The 18074-nt window shown below is 37.3% G+C and overlaps 1 protein-coding gene and 1 long non-coding RNA gene across 4 annotated transcripts in view; both read left to right on the forward strand.

Annotated features, from left to right (window-relative positions):
• Window positions 1-963: 963 nt before the first annotated feature.
• Window positions 964-18074, forward strand: part of LOC126967772 (uncharacterized) — a 28686-nt gene continuing 11575 nt past the window's right edge. The window contains exons 1-6 of one of the 3 annotated variants that reach the window (XM_050812453.1): window positions 964-1127; window positions 1209-1269; window positions 1775-1911; window positions 3841-3931; window positions 13002-13159; window positions 15702-16011. In XM_050812453.1, coding sequence (XP_050668410.1) covers window positions 1235-1269; window positions 1775-1911; window positions 3841-3931; window positions 13002-13159; window positions 15702-16011 — 731 coding nt within the window. In that variant the 5' untranslated portion in view covers window positions 964-1127; window positions 1209-1234. Of the gene's footprint in view, window positions 1128-1208; window positions 1270-1387; window positions 1558-1774; window positions 1912-3840; window positions 3932-13001; window positions 13160-15701; window positions 16012-18074 lie in introns of those variants that run through there. The other 2 variants (XM_050812455.1, XM_050812454.1) reach the window with 2 other exon arrangements.
• LOC126967804 (uncharacterized) lies at window positions 10069-11201 on the forward strand. The gene is made up of 3 exons (XR_007730087.1): window positions 10069-10251; window positions 10652-10751; window positions 10952-11201. It is a non-coding gene; the product is annotated as an uncharacterized LOC126967804 (long non-coding RNA).

The following is an 18074-nucleotide window of genomic DNA, read 5'->3' on the forward strand; positions in this document are numbered from 1 at the left end:
AACAAGTGCGTATAGCTGAACTATCAAACTACAAAAACAAGTTTTAGGGTAGGTAGCGGACGTAGACAGTAAGTGCTATCTGCTTGCGTAGGAGTTCAGTAACACTGCCCTTTCTGTATATCCCTTGCTAACTGCAGAAGAATCAATAGATCATTTTCTGTTTCTCCCATTATCTTATTGTAATAAACCCTCAACAGAAATACATTCATAAATAATATAATATACAAGAAATAATAATTGTAAACTTAAAACTTTTTGGGAGCCGTTGTTAGTAAAATTATAAAAATGGAACCCTTATTGTTAATACATTTCGGTTTTGTTTTGATATGTCTGTATACTTTTTATTATTTTATGTACAAATAATTTATATCATCATTATGGCTATATATTATAATGAATATTAAATTATTTTTTTAAAATCAATAACACCTAATTTACCTAATTTAAATGTAGTTTTACTACTTTATAGCTTTTATTACATGAACTCATGAATTAATCGTATTATACGCATAAATCACGGTGTACGGTAAAAAATCATATCTGGTGAATGATTCTGTGTTTTTGCTATGCAAATACAAAGCAATTAGCAAACTAGACTTATCTCTTTTTCACTTGCGATAATTGAATTTACTATCCTTCTTTGACGTGTAATCGTAATCTAGTGTGCTATTGCAATGTTAAATTATTCATGTGTGCGTTTGTGTATCATTTACAATCACCGAATGTTGTCTAGGTAACCTATCTATACTTTTAAATATCATTGATTATTATCATATTTCTAATGTTCAAGTTTATTTTTCGGCCGTCGATCACTGGACACATATTACCACATCATCGATATTTATGTTTGACGATGGCTGCATGGCTTTGCCTTTGCCTTTCCCGTTTAACCGTGAACGTACAATATTGTATTCTTTGGGAAGAAGAATAAAAAAAAAAAATAGTGATAAGATTTGCAAAAAAAATTCAAATAACAAATAGAATTTAAAATTTAAATGATATTCATTCAGACAAGTTATAATGAAAAATACTTAAATACCATAAGTATTTAGTAAAACAATTAAAATATAGATCAAGAAAAATACCTACTATTTAGAAAAACCTACTTAACGCCGATAGAAAAACTTGTAAATATTGGCTTTGATATTTTGAAATTCCTTTTTAAATGTCTTAAGATACATTATCTTAAAATATTTTGCATTTTATAGGTAATTCTGTAGTTATATCAACCAACATGGATGAGACTGCAACTGAGATTTGTGAAAACTGGTAAGTTTCTGTATTCCCATTTCCAACACAGTTGGGCCGTATTATCAATAGAAATTCTATTTTAAGAGTCTTACGTTAAACGCTGTTACTTAGTTTATTTTTGGACAATTAGATCAAATCAAACATGTGTTGGACGCTTGGTATTGTTTATATTTAAGTTCAATTTACCTTTCTGGAGATAGCTATTTTTCTCTGTTCTTTGATTTTGTCTAGTTAATTATTTTAGAAATACCATAGCCATGACTGGTTTTTTAGATTATTGTGTTCGTTGTTTTAATGTGGTATAAGGTATACTTTAGTGGTAGAGAATGTGTGCAGATTAAGGAAACATAAAATTTGATGCCTTTTTGTTTTTTTTTATATAAAAGTAAAAATGTATACCTACTCATATTAAGATATTTTACTACAGTAATAGCTACCATTCTTCTTACTTGGAAGTGTTACTGATCAGCCAATATTTATATATTTTTTAAAGGGTTGTTGATAATTGTATATTTTATTTCAGCAAAAAGCTTATTCCTGCTGCAAATTTCTCTATTCACATCATATATTGTGCCAGGAACATCCGTATGTGCCCAGTGTGCAAAGAGGCAGTGCCTCAAGCTGAGGTGCCAGAACATCATGAGAAAATGCATAAAATGGGTAAGTTTAAAGTAAATCTCAATTTAAACTGTCTTATTCATTACACAATTTTTTGGCTATTTATCTAAGTAGAAAGTGGGGCCACTCTAATTTGAAAGCTTCACATGGAAAATGAGGAATTACAGAACTTTATTATTCATTAAGACAGTTGTCACATACATGAGAACATTATATTATCATTAACCTTTCCATTCCGGGAAACTCTGATTGCGCGAACAAATTAACCTATCCCGCATAAAATAATTTATGGTTTCATGTGTATTTGGTATGTGTGTTTGTTAAGATAGGATGCTGTTGCTGTCTCATCAGTTGTGAGAGTTGGGATGTGTGTGTCTACAGGTCCCATAGTGGTAATCCAGGAATGGATCATCTCATATGCTGCATTCGAATGGCAAGTAACAATGTGCTTGCACCAATTCCATTTGTTGAAATTGTAGTCTTGGGTTGTGTTACACAGACTACACAAGATGATCTGCAATAATTTTGTGCTGCATATGGTCTGTACCAATTTGTTGATTCACCAACAAGTCTCCCAATTGTGGATAGCCACTTAGTAGCTCCTTGTTATCTTCTTGGCCCCATTGCCTAGTAAGGAGTGAAGCGGATATGTAACGATCATTTCACAAAATACCAATGACCCACCACATTTAGTACTGCAAGTCGGCAGATACCTCTCAATTTTTACCGACATATTTGTCTCCACCTCTTAACAACCATGGAAAGATTCCACCAAGAGCTCTTCAATCTTAATGTGCCTAAAACGTGTACTCCTGAGCTGACGCCTTTATTAATGCGTTTATTTCGTTACTCTTATTCAAAAGGCGTAGTCGCAGATGCATGAAAATCAGCCTTCCGTCCATCCGATCACAATAAAAGGAGACAGTTTGTATAGAGATAACTACAGGCCTATTGCCTTTACCTCCCTTCTATACAAATCATGGCAAATAAAGCATTGCTATGTGCCAGTTCTTGGTATAGAGGGTCATTGGTCATCAGCTGATCAACAATCTTCTAGTATACCTATCTGAAAGATGGGTGGCGGCTATGGAAAGCATGGTAGAAGGCTTGGCAGTTAGTCTGGATATAGCGAAAGCCTTCCGTCCTTAATGCCACAAGGCGTTCCTCTCGAAACTTCCATCATTTGGGCTTCCTGGGAGGTTATGCAAGTGGACCACCAGCATCCTCACTAGGCGCAGCGTTCAGGTCGTAGTCGACGGTTATTGCTCGAACCCGAAGCCCGTGAACGCTGGAGTTCCCCAAGGCTGTGTGCTATCTACTACAGTGTTTCTTTCTGCTGCATATCAATGATATGTTTGACGTCTCCTACATACATTGCTGTGCGGATTTGAGTGGTGGAGAGAACTGTATACATGGGCGATGCAGATCTTATTAAATCGTTGACTAGAGCCGGAAGTCATTTGTGTCTTCCATCAAGTCCCATCTTGAGAAGGTCGCAGAAAGGGGTAAATGAACCTTATTAAAATAAAAACCACCATTTTTTCATTTCACCCCTCTTGGCAACACTCTCTAATGCTTTGCCTAGTTTCGAATACTGATTCTTGAAATCTCGAGTGATCACAAACTCCGAGGTCATTTGGAAGGCAAAGCCAAATTGTTTTTGAAGAAACTGGGTATCATAAATAGAGCATGGCAACACTTTAGTCTATCCCATTCTAGCACAAGTCAAAGAGGAAACCTGTTCACTGGTGTTATTTATTGGTTTGATAAGGCTTAAGATTAGAGGCGTAAAATCCTTGGGAGGCTCAAGTACGCTATATCCTCTTTAAGTATTGTCTTATTTAAGCATCATGTTATTAAGACAATATATTAAAATCTAAGTAGGTTAATATCCATTTATACTAGAAAAAGATGATTAAGATACACTTTAATATTAGCGCTTATAAAATTTGCAAATTATGGTTATTACAGCTCCTTGTAAGAAGTGTGGGGAGAGTGTTTGTGGAACCGACCTAGAGGACCACATTAGAGATTCCTGTGCTTACACGATGCAGACTTGCAGGTGAATAGATATTATTATAATTTAATATTTAGAGTGTGCTGCAATTCCTGGATTCTCATTAATAACGCCACTTATCATATTTTTCTATCCCTCAACTTTATTGAGTCTTTGAAAAAGTCTATAATCTATGGCCTAAAAAGCATTGTTGACCATAATATGTACTATAATGTCACCAAAGCGCACAGTTTTTTTGGTGCCACAGACAACTAAATCTAGGTTGGGTATGGTAGGTTCATAGAAATATTAGGTAGTATGTAGTACATACTATAATATGACATATATAATATTTCCATATTTTAATCATTAGACTAAACATTATAGTCATCTTAAATATAATTGTTAGTATAATTTGCCAAGATTCTGTAATTTTCATATTCCTGCGTTTGTTGGCTGTATGGGTGTACCCTTGCCATTCCTTGAAACAAAAAAAAAATTTCATAGTTTCGGATTCTGTCGATCCACGCCTATTTAAATTTACTCTGTATTTATTTATGTATTCATTCTATAGATAATACAATCTGGAAACATGATTTAGCTTCCTCAAAAGAAAATCAATCTCAAATCTAAAAAATAAAGTAAACCTTAAACTTAGCACGGCGTGTATCGAACGATAATCAGATTTTCTATAATAACCAAACTACATACATGTTTTCGATTACGTATATACACTCATATTCAAAATAATATGTAAAGAAATCGCTAAAATAGCGCATAATTGGAGCCATTTCTGTTAGGAAAAATGATAGGAATAAAAACACTGCGATGAGATTACACTTGATTTTAATACTATGAGCGATAACAAACAAGACAAGTACGTACATTACCAATGACCATTAGCAGAGAACAGGAAGTTAAAGGGCTGACGTCTATTTGACATTACATATGTCACACTGAGCACAGACAAAATAAACTTTTAGGTTGCGTTTACATTTAAGCAATAGCTTCAACACTGGCCCTTAAACGCAAGCTAAACATAAACTACAACTTAACAAAGTTACATTCTAACTTAGTTCAGTTAAAACACAAACATTATAAGTTAACCTATGAACTTGTTAGCAACTGACTTGTGAAATAATTATGCTTTTCTTTACAAAGTGCTTTAGTTAATATGTCTGCTAACATATTTGCAGTTGACAAGTATTTTATTTCAACAACACCTTTATTAACAATTTCTTTAATAAAATGATGACGTATATCAATGTGCTTTGTTCTGGAATGAAATACAAAACTTTTACATAACTTAATAGCAGATTGATTGTCATTATAAATCGTGATTTTAGCCATGGTACCAAAAACTTCAAATAAAAATTTTCTAATAAATAAAGCTTCCTTACATGTGTCTGACAACGCCATGTACTCTGCTTCAGTGCTTGACAGAGCAACAGTGCGCTGCTTGCGGCTCTCCCAAGCAACAACGGACTTGCCCACGGTAAAAATGAAGCCAGTAAACGATTTACGGTCGATGTTGTCTGACGCCCAGTCAGCATCTGCGTAGGCTGAAATGTTCAAACCTGATTTGGAAAATACAAGGTTAAAATTAATTGTACCTTTCAAATAACGTAGTATTCTTTTGGCAGCTTTCCAGTGAGTTTCGCCGAAACAATCATTGAATTGACTGAGGTAGCTAACTGCATGACTGATGTCAGGTCTGGTGCAAACTGCCACATACATCAAAGAACCAATCAAACCTCTGTAGTCGTAGGTCTCGTACTGCTTGGGTTCTTTGGTAAGTTTAAGACCTGTCTCCATGGGTGTTGCAGCTGGTTTGCAGTCCTCCATGCGAAACTTTTTCAGTACCTTCTGGATGTAGTTCGACTGATTTAGGTAAATTTTGTTATCTTCCCTCATCAGCTTCATGCCAAGTACATGCTGAGCTGGCCCTAGATCAGTGATTTCGAATTCCTCCTGTAGTTCCTTCTTTATTTTATCCTTTCCTTGAAAATCTGGTGATGAAAATACAATCAAGTCGTCCACATACAACGCTATGATCATCATTGATCCATTTTCACACTTAAAGAATACGCATGGCTCAGAAGTCAAGCGGCAGAACTTTAATTTGTCACAGAGCACCTTAGTAATTTTATCGTACCAAGACTTGGAAGCTTGTTTAAGGCCGTACACAGCCTTGTCGAGCTTATATACCATATCTTCGCTCCCTTTAACCTTGAAACACTCTGGTTGCTCCATGTATACTGTTTCCTCAAGATCTCCATTGAGAAAAGCAGTTTTCACATCAAGATGTTCCAAATCCAAGTTGTATTCTGCTGCTAGAGCAAGAAGCATTCTTATTGTGGAGTACCTTACTACAGGTGAAAAAGTATCCTGGTAATCTATACCATATTTCTGGGTATAACCTTTGGCAACCAAACGAGCTTTAAATTTTATGAGCTCACCATTAGCACCATATTTCCTTTTAAAAATCCATTTACATTGAACGGGCTTATGGCCAGGTTTACGTTTTGTCAAAGTCCAACATTTGTTCTTAATGAATGAATTATACTCATCTGTCATTGCCCTCCGCCAACTGTCTGAATCCGGTCCCTTCAGTGCTTCGGTTGCAGTCTGCGGATCATCAGGGTAACCATCAGCCAGTGCCACAAAATTAGCAATTAGGCAGGACCCATCAGCTTCTTCGTAGGAGGTGTCTTCCTGCTCTGCTTGAGCCAGCGTGTCATCTCCTGGAACGTAAGTATAATCCAAACAGTTCTCCGTTTCAGAACTTGTGTTATCGCTCTCAGAATCATACAGTGTGATCATGCTGATCCTCTGTTCCTCTCTCTGTGATAATCTCATGTCATCAGATTGATCAGAACTCACAGTGGATGATTCTGATTGCTGAATTTCATTAGAAATCAGACTGTTGATGTCAACAATAGGATGTTGCTTGAAACTATCATCATGTGACATGTCTTTGTTCCAAAATTTATTTTCTATGAACACAACATTGCGAGAATTGACACAGTTTCTGTGGTTCTCAGTATCTATTAGTCGGTAGCCTTTCGACTCTTCATTGTATCCCACAAAAATATATGGTTTGCTTTTAGGATCAAGTTTCCTCCTATTCTTTACCATAGAATAAGCTACACAACCAAAAATTCTTAAATGGTTTAGATTTACCTTCTTGTTTGTCCACTTCTCCTCGGGGGTTTCACCAGGAACGGCCTTGGTAGGACTGCGGTTCTTTAAGTAGACTGCTGTGTTCACTGCCTCTGCCCAGAATTTCTTTTCCAGTCCAGCGTCACGCAGCATGCATCTAACCTTCTCCATCACCGTCCTATTGGCCCGTTCCGCGACGCCATTTTGTTGTGGGCAGTCGGGGATGGTCTTCTGGTGTTTGATCCCGCAGGTCTTTAGGTATTCCTTAAATTTAGAACTCATATATTCTCCGCCTCTATCACTTCTAAGAACTTTTAACTTCTTCCCAGTTTCATTCTCCACAAGGGCTTTGAATTTTTTGAAATTAGCAAAAGTTTCATTTTTTGATTTCAAAAAATAGACAAACTGCTTTCTTGTGTAGTCATCGATGAAACTAAGTATGTACCTAGCACCACTTATAGAGGGAACCTGTATGGGACCACATAAGTCTGTATGTATTAAACCCAGCACTTCTGTCGCTCTACTACTTGATTTCTTAGGAAAAGGGAGTCTACTTTGCTTTCCTTCAACACAAGACACACATTGCTGAAAATCAGAAGTATTAAAATGAACGCCAATTGCCATACCTTTTTGCAAAAGTTGCATACTTCTTAGATTAAGGTGACCGAGCCGCTTGTGCCACACTTCCTGGGATTTCAAGTCTGCCGCAGCTGATGCCATCATACTGCACTCCTGTTCCTCTGCAGTACAAACGCTATCAGACACAGTATCTAGCTGATAGACACCATTGACATGGGTACCTGTAGCTAAAATCTCGTTATTATCATAGATAGTACATGATGTACTATCAAAAGTAACAATATAACCTTTTTTGGTCATGGCACTGACTGACAACAAATTAGTACTTAAATTAGGAACATAATAAGTATCACTTATTGTCCTTACACAGTCTTTCAGCTGCACTTTTACTTGACCTAACCCCGCAGTGGATAGCTTTGCACCGTTTGCAATGCACACATCCACTGTTTTTTTCGGATCACATCCTACCATCACTTTTGCACTGTTACACATATGATTAGTGGCTCCGGAATCAATGTACCACTTGTTACTATTCACATTCACAGAGAGAGCCGTCACAAGCGCCTTGTTTTTAACAGGAACCTTCTTCTGCGAGCTCCTCGGTGGATGCCTCGTTCCCAGGCTGCTACTGTAGTTGCTTGCAGTTGCAATCTTTCTCTCCGGACAGTTCCGAGAAAGGTGTCCTTTGCCGTTGCACTTAAAACATTTGAATTGTTTCTGTGTGTGTGTGGTGACTAAGGCTGTACCACCTTCGTTCTTGTCTTCACGCCTTTGTACCTCTTGTAATAGTTTAGAGGAGATGGTATCGGTCGTCAACTTGGAACTAGAATTCTCAATTGCCATGATGAGCGGGTCGTAGTCTTCTGTGAGTCCACTCAACATTATCACTGCAACAAATTCATCATCCAGAGGTGATTCTATTTCCTCCAGTTGGTGAGAAATCTCCTTAATTTTGTGTAGGTATGACTCCATCGAGGGATTTTCACTCAACTTGGTGCTGAAAAGACTCCGCAGCAGGCCCAATCTTCTGCTCAGACCACGTCCTTCATAAGCCTTTTTCAGTATGTTCCACGCCTCAAACGCGGTTTTGGCAGAACGGATGTACGGTATTACCGTCGGTGCCACAGAGAGCGCGATCCTCGCCAACGCTTTCTCACCTTTATTTTTGTCGCTTTCGTTATTGGTTTCAACGAAGTCCCACAATTCCTCGTGAATTAATAGCATGCGCATAGTAAACTTCCAAGTGGAGTAGTTTTCTGCCCCTTTTAGTTTCTCCATACCTTGTGCAAGCGGGGACGCCATGTTGTTCACCGAAGCAACGAAGTAACGCGTGCGTGATGAAAAATTGGTACGCGTAATCTCGCCGAAATAAATATTTTTTCCTATTCTCCCAACCACGCTCTGCTACCATGTTAGGAAAAATGATAGGAATAAAAACACTGCGATGAGATTACACTTGATTTTAATACTATGAGCGATAACAAACAAGACAAGTACGTACATTACCAATGACCATTAGCAGAGAACAGGAAGTTAAAGGGCTGACGTCTATTTGACATTACATATGTCACACTGAGCACAGACAAAATAAACTTTTAGGTTGCGTTTACATTTAAGCAATAGCTTCAACAATTTCTTGAGAGTTTATGTAAAGCTTATATTTTTACAAAAAATATTATATGACGACACAATATGAGACGAAAATTTATTTTGCATGAATAACGATTACGAAATTCTTAACTCAGTTAATGTCACCTAAAATTCGCGCGCTTTTTCCATCCTAACCGCCATTTTGTCTGATTTGCCCAACGACACCTACTTTCGCGCGACGCTCGGTACCCCCTCTTACTGTTATTTCCTGTTAAGGCGCTATAGTCCTAAAAAGTAACATTTTTAAAAATCTACTTAAAATACTTCTACACATACTACGGTTCCAATTTTTTGACATGTTTATCTTCATTTCTTTATCTAAATTATCGCTGTTTCGAAAACACGATTACGAAAAAAAATCTCGATAGATTTATTTTTTGAAAAATAGTCTTTTTTATTTGAATTGTTTATATTATCATAAAACTATGATAGCTATAAACACAAAACTTATTTTATTCGATAGTTTATTAGTATTTATAAGTTTTCACTGTGGGATTTATCAATACGCTTTATCAATTATTTTATATTAATTTTTTTCGTAATAAACCAAACGCGACGCCTTGTTTGCATGCACGCTCAAGCCAGCAGTACGCCCGTGACCACTGTCAAGGAAGGTACTGTGCTCGTGTCTCTTGGGCTCACGTTACGTAAGATTTTAGCAAACAAGTACAAAGCGGGAATCATAGTAAAAAAATAATGATGATGCGATAGCGTATTTGTTGAAATATATAGGTAAATGTAAGTCGGAAAGTACTAAAATAAAATTTAGGCAATATTATTTTGAATATTATGCCACGCGGGATTTTTGTATATATGTACTTTAGGGAAGTTAGATAAATCCAAGATGACCGCCGCACAAAATTATGATTTCAGCAATATGGATATCGTGTCCGAGGTTCTCGAGGGTGCAGATAACGATTTTGTGATCATTTTTGAAATCCAAGATGGCCGCCGCACAAAATTATGATTTCAGCAATATGGATATCGTGTCCGGGGTTCTCGAGGGTGCAGAGAACGATTTTGGGATCATTTTTGAAATCCAAGATGGCCGCCACAAATAATTATGATTTCAGCAATATGGATATCGTGTCCGAGGTTCTCGAGGGTGCAGATAACGATTGTGTGATCATATTTGAAATCCAAGATGGCCGCCGCACAAAATTATGATTTCAGCAATATGGATATTGTGTCCGAGGTTCTCGAGGGTGCAGAGAACGATTGTGTGATCATATTTGAAATCCAAGATGGCCGCCGCACAAAATTATGATTTCAGCAATATGGATATCATGTCCGGGGTTCTCGAGGGTGCAGAGATCGATTTTGTGATCATTTTTGAAATCCAAGATGGCCGCCGCACAAAATTATGATTTCAGCAATATGGATATCGTGTCCGAGGTTCTCGAGGGTGCAGAGAACGATTGTGTGATCATATTTGAAATCCAAGATGGCCGCCGCACAAAATTATGATTTCAGCAATATGGATATCGTGTCCGAGGTTCTCGAGGGTGCAGAGAACCATTGTGTGATCATATTTGAAATCCAAGATGGCCGCCGCACAAAATTATGATTTCAGCAATATGGATATCGTGTCCGGGGTTCTCGAGGGTGCAGAGAACGATAATGTGATCATTTTTGAAATCCAAGATGGCCGCCGCACAAAATTATGATTTCAGCAATATGGATATCGTGTCCGAGGTTCTCGAGGGTGCAGAGAACGATTGTGTGATCATATTTGAAATCCAAGATGGCCGCCGCACAAAATTATGATTTCAGCAATATGGATATCGTGTCCGGGGTTCTCGAGGGTGCAGAGAACGATTTTGTGATCATTTTTGAAATCCAAGATGGCCGCCGCACAAAATTATGATTTCAGCAATATGGATATCGTGTCCGAGGTTCTCGAGGGTGCAGAGAACGATTGTGTGATCATATTTGAAATCCAAGATGGCCGCCGCACAAAATAATGATTTCAGCAATATGGATATCGTGTCCGAGGTTCTCGAGGGTGCAGAGAACGATTGTGTGATCATATTTGAAATCCAAGATGGCCGCCGCACAAAATTATGATTTCAGCAATATGGATATCGTGTCTGAGGTTCTCGAGGGTGCAGAGAACTATTGTGTGATCATATTTGAAATCCAAGATGGCCGCCGCACAAAATTATGATTTCAGCAATATGGATACCGTATCCGAGGTTCTCGAGGGTGTCGAGGACGAATTTTGAGCGGTCTCCATCTTGGATTCCAAAAATGATTCCAAAATCGTTCTCTGCACCCTCGGGAACCTCGGACACGATATCCAAATTGCTGAAATCATAATTAAGTGCGGCGGCCATCTTGGATTTCAAAAATGATCACACAATCGTTCTCTGCACCCTCGAGAACTTCGGATACGATACCCATATTGTTGAAATCATAATTTTGCGCGGCGGCCATCTTGGATTTCAAAAATGATCCCAAATTCGTTCTCTGCATCCTCGAGAACCTCGGATATGATACCCATATTGTTGAAATTATAATTATGCGCGGCGGCCATCTTGGATTTCAAAAATGATCCCAAATTAGTTCTCTGCACCTTCGAGAATCTCGGATACGATATCCATAATGTTGAAATCATAATTTTGTGCGTAATATAACATTTCTCTCATACGTCGATAAAAAAGATTTACTTCAAAAATGCATAAAAAATATTATCACAGTAATTCCGTACTCTAGCACAACTGTAAGTTTTAAAAAATATTACGCGGTTCATTCTGGGTCGGCGGTCGTTGACCCGTATCGCTCGGTTCGTTCTCAGCCATGCCCGACGCCCGTGTCCATGCGTACCTATCGAATCTAACGTTCGCGCAATTTTTACCTAAAGTGTTGGGAAAACCTCGCCTTAAATGATATGCACTTTTCTGTTCACAATCATCCCAGGATATTCCAATATGAGACGAATGTGTCTCAGAATCGTGTTCTGGTATTGAGTGAGGAATATTTACAAACAATAGCATGATGTAATCAATTTTGAATCTTTTGGAATTTAGAACTCTAATTAGGTACTTAATTAAGGCCATAAACAAATGATTTTATTTATTTTATGACATTAAGGGACGAGACGAGCAGGACGTTCAGCTGGCGGTAAATGATACGCCCTGCCCATTACAATGATGTATCGCTCAGGTTTCTTGAAAAACCCAAATATTCGCGGCGGTATATAAGCGGCACTACAATTGCGCTCGTCACCATGAGACAAGATGTTAAGTCTCATTTGCCCAGTAATTTGGCTAGCTCGGCGCCCTTCAGACCCAAAAACAATAATTGATATATAGACGAAAAGGTGACAAAAAAATGTTTTTTAAGTGAAACATTTCAAAGTGGCGGACAATAAAAAACTGAAAACTCAAGCTGTCTTGATAAACGCAGTGTAAATTTACCCCAAGTTTATAATTTCTTCTCCCGTCATGTAATTCTGTAGTGACAAAGGCTTACCTTATCTTAAGAAGACTAGATGAAACCACAACCTGAGAGTTGAACAAAGCATACAAGATTTTATGACGAAACGTCACTCGAATGGTTAGTTCATATGAAAGAGCACTCGCACAGAACGCAAGAGGTCGTGAGTTCGAGTACCGCATCGTTCATATAATTTTATTTTTCAAATTTTATATGCGAAACAAGAAGTAATAAACTTGAAATAACTTTACATTGCGTTTATAAATAACATAGGAGAAGTATTAAAAATGATTGGTGTTACTTTTAGGTACTGCAGTTTGGAGCTACGTCGCAGCGAAGTGCCGACCCACGAGAAGTATTGCGGCGCTCGTACTGAGCAGTGCCCAGAGTGCCGGGAATGGGTCATGCTGAAGTATACCCAGCTACATCTCGATTCCAACCATGGGTTCCTAAGACTGGATGACGGTATGATACCCTGTAATAGGTCAGTTGAATAAAGCTAAAAATATAAGTTGCGAATCACTATTATAAAACCAAGTCCTCCGCCGCGTCTGTCTGTCTGTCTGTTCGCGATAAACTGTTTCACCGATTTTCATACTGTTTTCACCAATAGATAGCGTGATTTTCGAGGAAGGTTTTAGTGTGAAATTTGGTATGTTTTTGTAATATTAAGCGATGTTTGTTGGAGGTGTCGGAAAAAATTAAGCCGTCTGGGAGCTTCCAACGAAATCGCTGTCTAAAACCCTTTGAGATATAACAAAATAATGTATGGTGGAATTGTGTATCTTATATACTTAGGTCTACAGAAAAGTACGCGATGGCATATATCTATCTCTTAAGGATAACATAATATATCCATTTTAATATTTTAAATTAAGCCTTGGCGCGAGCGCGTGCGCCCGGTGGAGACCCGGCTAGTGCGTATTATTTTACGTATATTAATAGATAGCTAGTGAATTTAGTGGGCAAATGAGACTTAACATCTCATGTGTCGAGGTGACGAGCGCAATTGCGGTTCCGCTCAGAATTTATGGGTCTTTGAAGAATCCTTAGCGGTAATTCATTGTAATGTTCAGGGCGTATTAATTACCATAAACTGAAAGTCCTGCTCGTCTCGTCCCTTATTGTAATAAAAAAAGGCGAGACAACACTTCACTCGAAATTGCAGTCTGCAACTATATAGGGCGCAAATTCTGCCTCAAATCGAGTACTGTTCTCACCTCTAGGCGGGCGTTCCACACTAACATGTTTTACCATATGACTGCATATAATAAAGAGCGCTCGAATCATCGACGATCTACTATTTCCGGCTTAATTCTTTGACGTTGCGTATAGATGTGGATTCTCTCTCCATCTTCTACCAATCTTCTCAGAGTTATTCAGGTTGATAACAGCAGCCGAATTCCACCATCGGACATTACGTCAAACTGCGAAATTCCACCCACGCGAAATTTCTTAGCACAGCCACTTTGTGGAATCATTTACCGGCTACAGTTTTCTCGAAATGATGCGACTCAGGGACTTCATGGTTAACTACTCCCAAATTAAAGGTGGTTGTCTCATCCGTGTTCATCACGTGAGCCTCTTTCCCGTTTGTAATGGCGACATAAAATGGACACACGGGGAGAGCTATCTGACCTTAATCGTAAAAAAACAATTCCAAAATTTAAAGGAAATAATTGAAGAATTTGTAATATCCAAATGTTTTAAGTTTTCTCAAGTGTTAATTCCGCCAATATTTGTCTTTAAACAATTCGACACGTGTTTTGCCTCTTCACGAGGCATCCTCAGGACATGTTGACTCGCCAAACTCAGAGAAAGCTCCCGTTTTAAGACAAATATTTTAAACATTTCGACAATTATGGATTTCCACAAAGTAACGCCTACTTCAATAAATTTGTAATATTTCTAAAGTGATAAGTGGTAATGGTATTAATCCCATGTAATTAATTACACAAATAAAATATATGAACGATGCGGAATCGAACCCGCGACCTCTCGCGTTCCTTGCGAGCGCTCTTCCACTGAGCCAACCGTTTGAGTCCCGCTTGGTTCATGAATTTTACTTGTGTAATTATTTGAAATTTTCAAACAAACAAATTTGTTTCGGGAACGATATTTTAATCACCCTTACGTGGTCGCATAAAGTGGTTAGAAGTAGGTGTCTGTGTCTACGCTAGCTCGCGGCTACTAGATTACTTACAGGGCGTTCCAAAATGATATTATGGAAAATTGATTTATTTAGGTGAATTATGTATTTTATTTTTTAATACTTTTTTTTTATGATTAGTGTTTATTTAATGTCACAATTGCGCCACGCTGTATAAAAAAGTCTTTTTGGTCTTTTTATATCTTCAAAAATACACCTTTGTACGGAAATCTAGAAACAGTTTGCTGTTTTATGGCTATTTTGAATGGTTTTCGGGATGTAAATATAACTAACTCATAGAATATCCCATCTCGATGAAAAGCTCGGTTTTAGTCCCTGGTACGGGAGAAAAGTGGCCGATTCTCTTCCGGAAAGACGACTTTTGTCCCTCGTACCAGGGACTTAAAGCGAGCTTTTTCATCGAGGTGGGAAAAAAATCGTATACGCACCACGTGAGATAAGTAGGACATTGGCACCCGCGATTTCAATATTCCGCCGGTGAGATTGGCCTACTTTTCTCCCTAGGTGCGTAATATACTATTGACGACCGATATAGCCGAATGGTTAGCGACCCTGACTACTACTAGCTTACTAGAGGTCCCGGGTTCGAATCCCGATAGGTGCAATCATTTATATGATGAATATCAATGTTTGTTTCCGAGTCGTGGATGTTTATATGTATTTAAATATGTTTAAGTAAGTATATAGTATTAAATATATCGTTGTCTTGTACCCATAGTACAGGCTACGCCTAGTTTGTGGCAAGACAATAATTTGTGTAGAAGTGTGTCAATATTATTATGTGTGTAGGTCTGTCTTATCTTTTAACAATCTAATTAATTATTTTTATTATTTCAGATCCTGCGCCTGTGAAAAAAGAGACAAAAGTAAACAACCCCATAAAAGTAATAAAATCTGAGAACGGAGTTGGCAACCCTGCAAGCAATGATGAAGGTAGAGCCATCTTAAATCAGATCAGAGAATCTATACCAGAGCATGGAAGAGTTACTTCTTCCAGAGTTTTAAGGGATTCACAGATTAAGGGAGTTAATGAGTTTGACGGGGCTCACGCTAGTAGTAGCGGTGCTGTCCCGAAACCAAAGAGGACAAACAGCCAACCACAGATTAATACAAGTGTCACAAATGTCAACAAAATTAATAAAAATATGTAAGTATTGGCTTTGTTGTGACACCTTTTTAGTGTCAGAACAACTGATTCAAATAATGTTATGTTTCAATATGAAGTCTTAACTCAAGAAAGAAATATAAATCACTTATTCAATTAGGTTAAAATTACACTTATGGTGTGTTTATAGCTTAAGAGCAAAGAATATGTAACAGTACAAGTACAGAAGGCTCACAATGTAAAACAATTAAAGAAATAGGTACCCTTGCGGCCATACAATAAGGTGTAATTCAGATCGCACAGCGCTATTAATCAACATTTTTGTTCACCTAGAAGTTGCCTCTCTTTCTATTGCGTGACTCTTACCCTCTTCTGACGACATTAGGGTTGTCTTTTTAAGTGCACCTACCTAGTAAAAGGTCATCTTATTATAAATATCTCAGTTTTTTTGTATAATATTTATAGGTATGTAATAGTAATTTAAAATCAATATTATTTAGTTATCAAACCTACATAAGCTGCAGATGTATGCGTTCGAAGACTACAACATAGTCAAACCTATTACCTACCTGAGCTATGAATGACAATTTCATTTATCTACACCCATGCTTTAAATCCTCTATTAAAGATTCTGAAACAGTTAGCTTATTGCCAACATTAAAACACCCAATGTTCTAATAACCATTACATCATCCAAACGAGTGTTGTAATGTTGTACTGAATTTCATAACAACACTCCTATGTTTTTTTTTCGATCCCTTCATGCACAAAGAGTTTCAACAGACAGCCACATTCTTATTGCTTGATGCGTGGTATCTGTATGAATTTAAAAAAAAAGAACATTATCGGTTACGCGCGTTCCTCACTACCAGAACGTCGCGCGCCGTAAAAAAAAAGTAGGTTATTCGAATCCCCGCCCTTTTTCTTCGATATTTTTATTGTTTTGCTTACAAAAAATGAGCGATTCATTTTAAACGCTGAATATTCGAGTGAATTTTAATTATTGCACAATACAAAATGTAAATTACTACTAAAATAAATAATTGTTTCATTAATAATTAGTTTATTTGTATATAATCTGTAATGAATGATATAAGTTACTACTAGGACTGGTGTTTTAATGTTAGCAGTAAGCTTACTGTTCCAGAATCTTTTAGAGGATTCATATTTTGGGCGTAGATAAAGTCTTGTATGGAACTGTTGATAATTAGGTATTAAAACTCGGCTTCGCCTCGTGTGATAAATCCACATTCGTGTTTTAATACCCCTTATTACACAACAGTTGCATAAATAACTATAAATTAATAATCACTTTAAATTTGATTGTCTCAGAATCTTTAGGAAGCTAAGCTAGCAAGCTTTTCTTATTTCGTTCGCAATGACGGTTAATATGCATTGCTTTATTTATGTTTCTTCATTTTTAAAATATCGGACAACAAAGCTCGCTTGTGAGTCCCTACTGGCTGGCTTACTCTGTATAGGCCGCCGCACATACTTACGATTTCGATACCTACACGGGGTTACAGGCTTGGAGGTCTACTCGCAAAATCGACATCGATACATTCGGAACGATACAATAATACTCCGAATATATCGCAACTACCCTACTTTAACTAGTGTTCGAATTCCTTATCGTTTATCGCAACGATAGACTAATATTTTGATTTTTTACGATGTTGGTGTGAATGAATGATGTGCAAACCTTAAAAAAAAACTAAATATTATCTGTGCTTTGTCGCTGTTAAGTGTCAAAAGTCAAAACATAGTTTAGACGCAAGGACCATGCCAGATTCTGCCACATTAATTTACATCATTTATAAAAAATGTACATTTTCAAGAATTATGTAATGAATATAATATGACCATTTTAAATTGAATAAATAATACAAAACTTGCGAATAAATAAATTGTATATAAAAGTAACTCAACCCTTCTCGTCGACTTCCTATATGTCACGCAGCCATTTGCATTACTTTGTACGCGTAAATGATTAATAAAAAGACTTAAATTACTTGGTTGTGAAAAATATTATGCTGAATATGTAATTAATGTTTAAATATTTGGCGAATCGTTTATTTATTTAATATACACCAAAGGACTCAATA

The sequence above is a fragment of the Leptidea sinapis genome, chromosome 13, assembly GCF_905404315.1.
Source record: "Leptidea sinapis chromosome 13, ilLepSina1.1, whole genome shotgun sequence".
Classification (NCBI taxonomy): Eukaryota; Metazoa; Arthropoda; class Insecta; order Lepidoptera; family Pieridae; genus Leptidea; species Leptidea sinapis.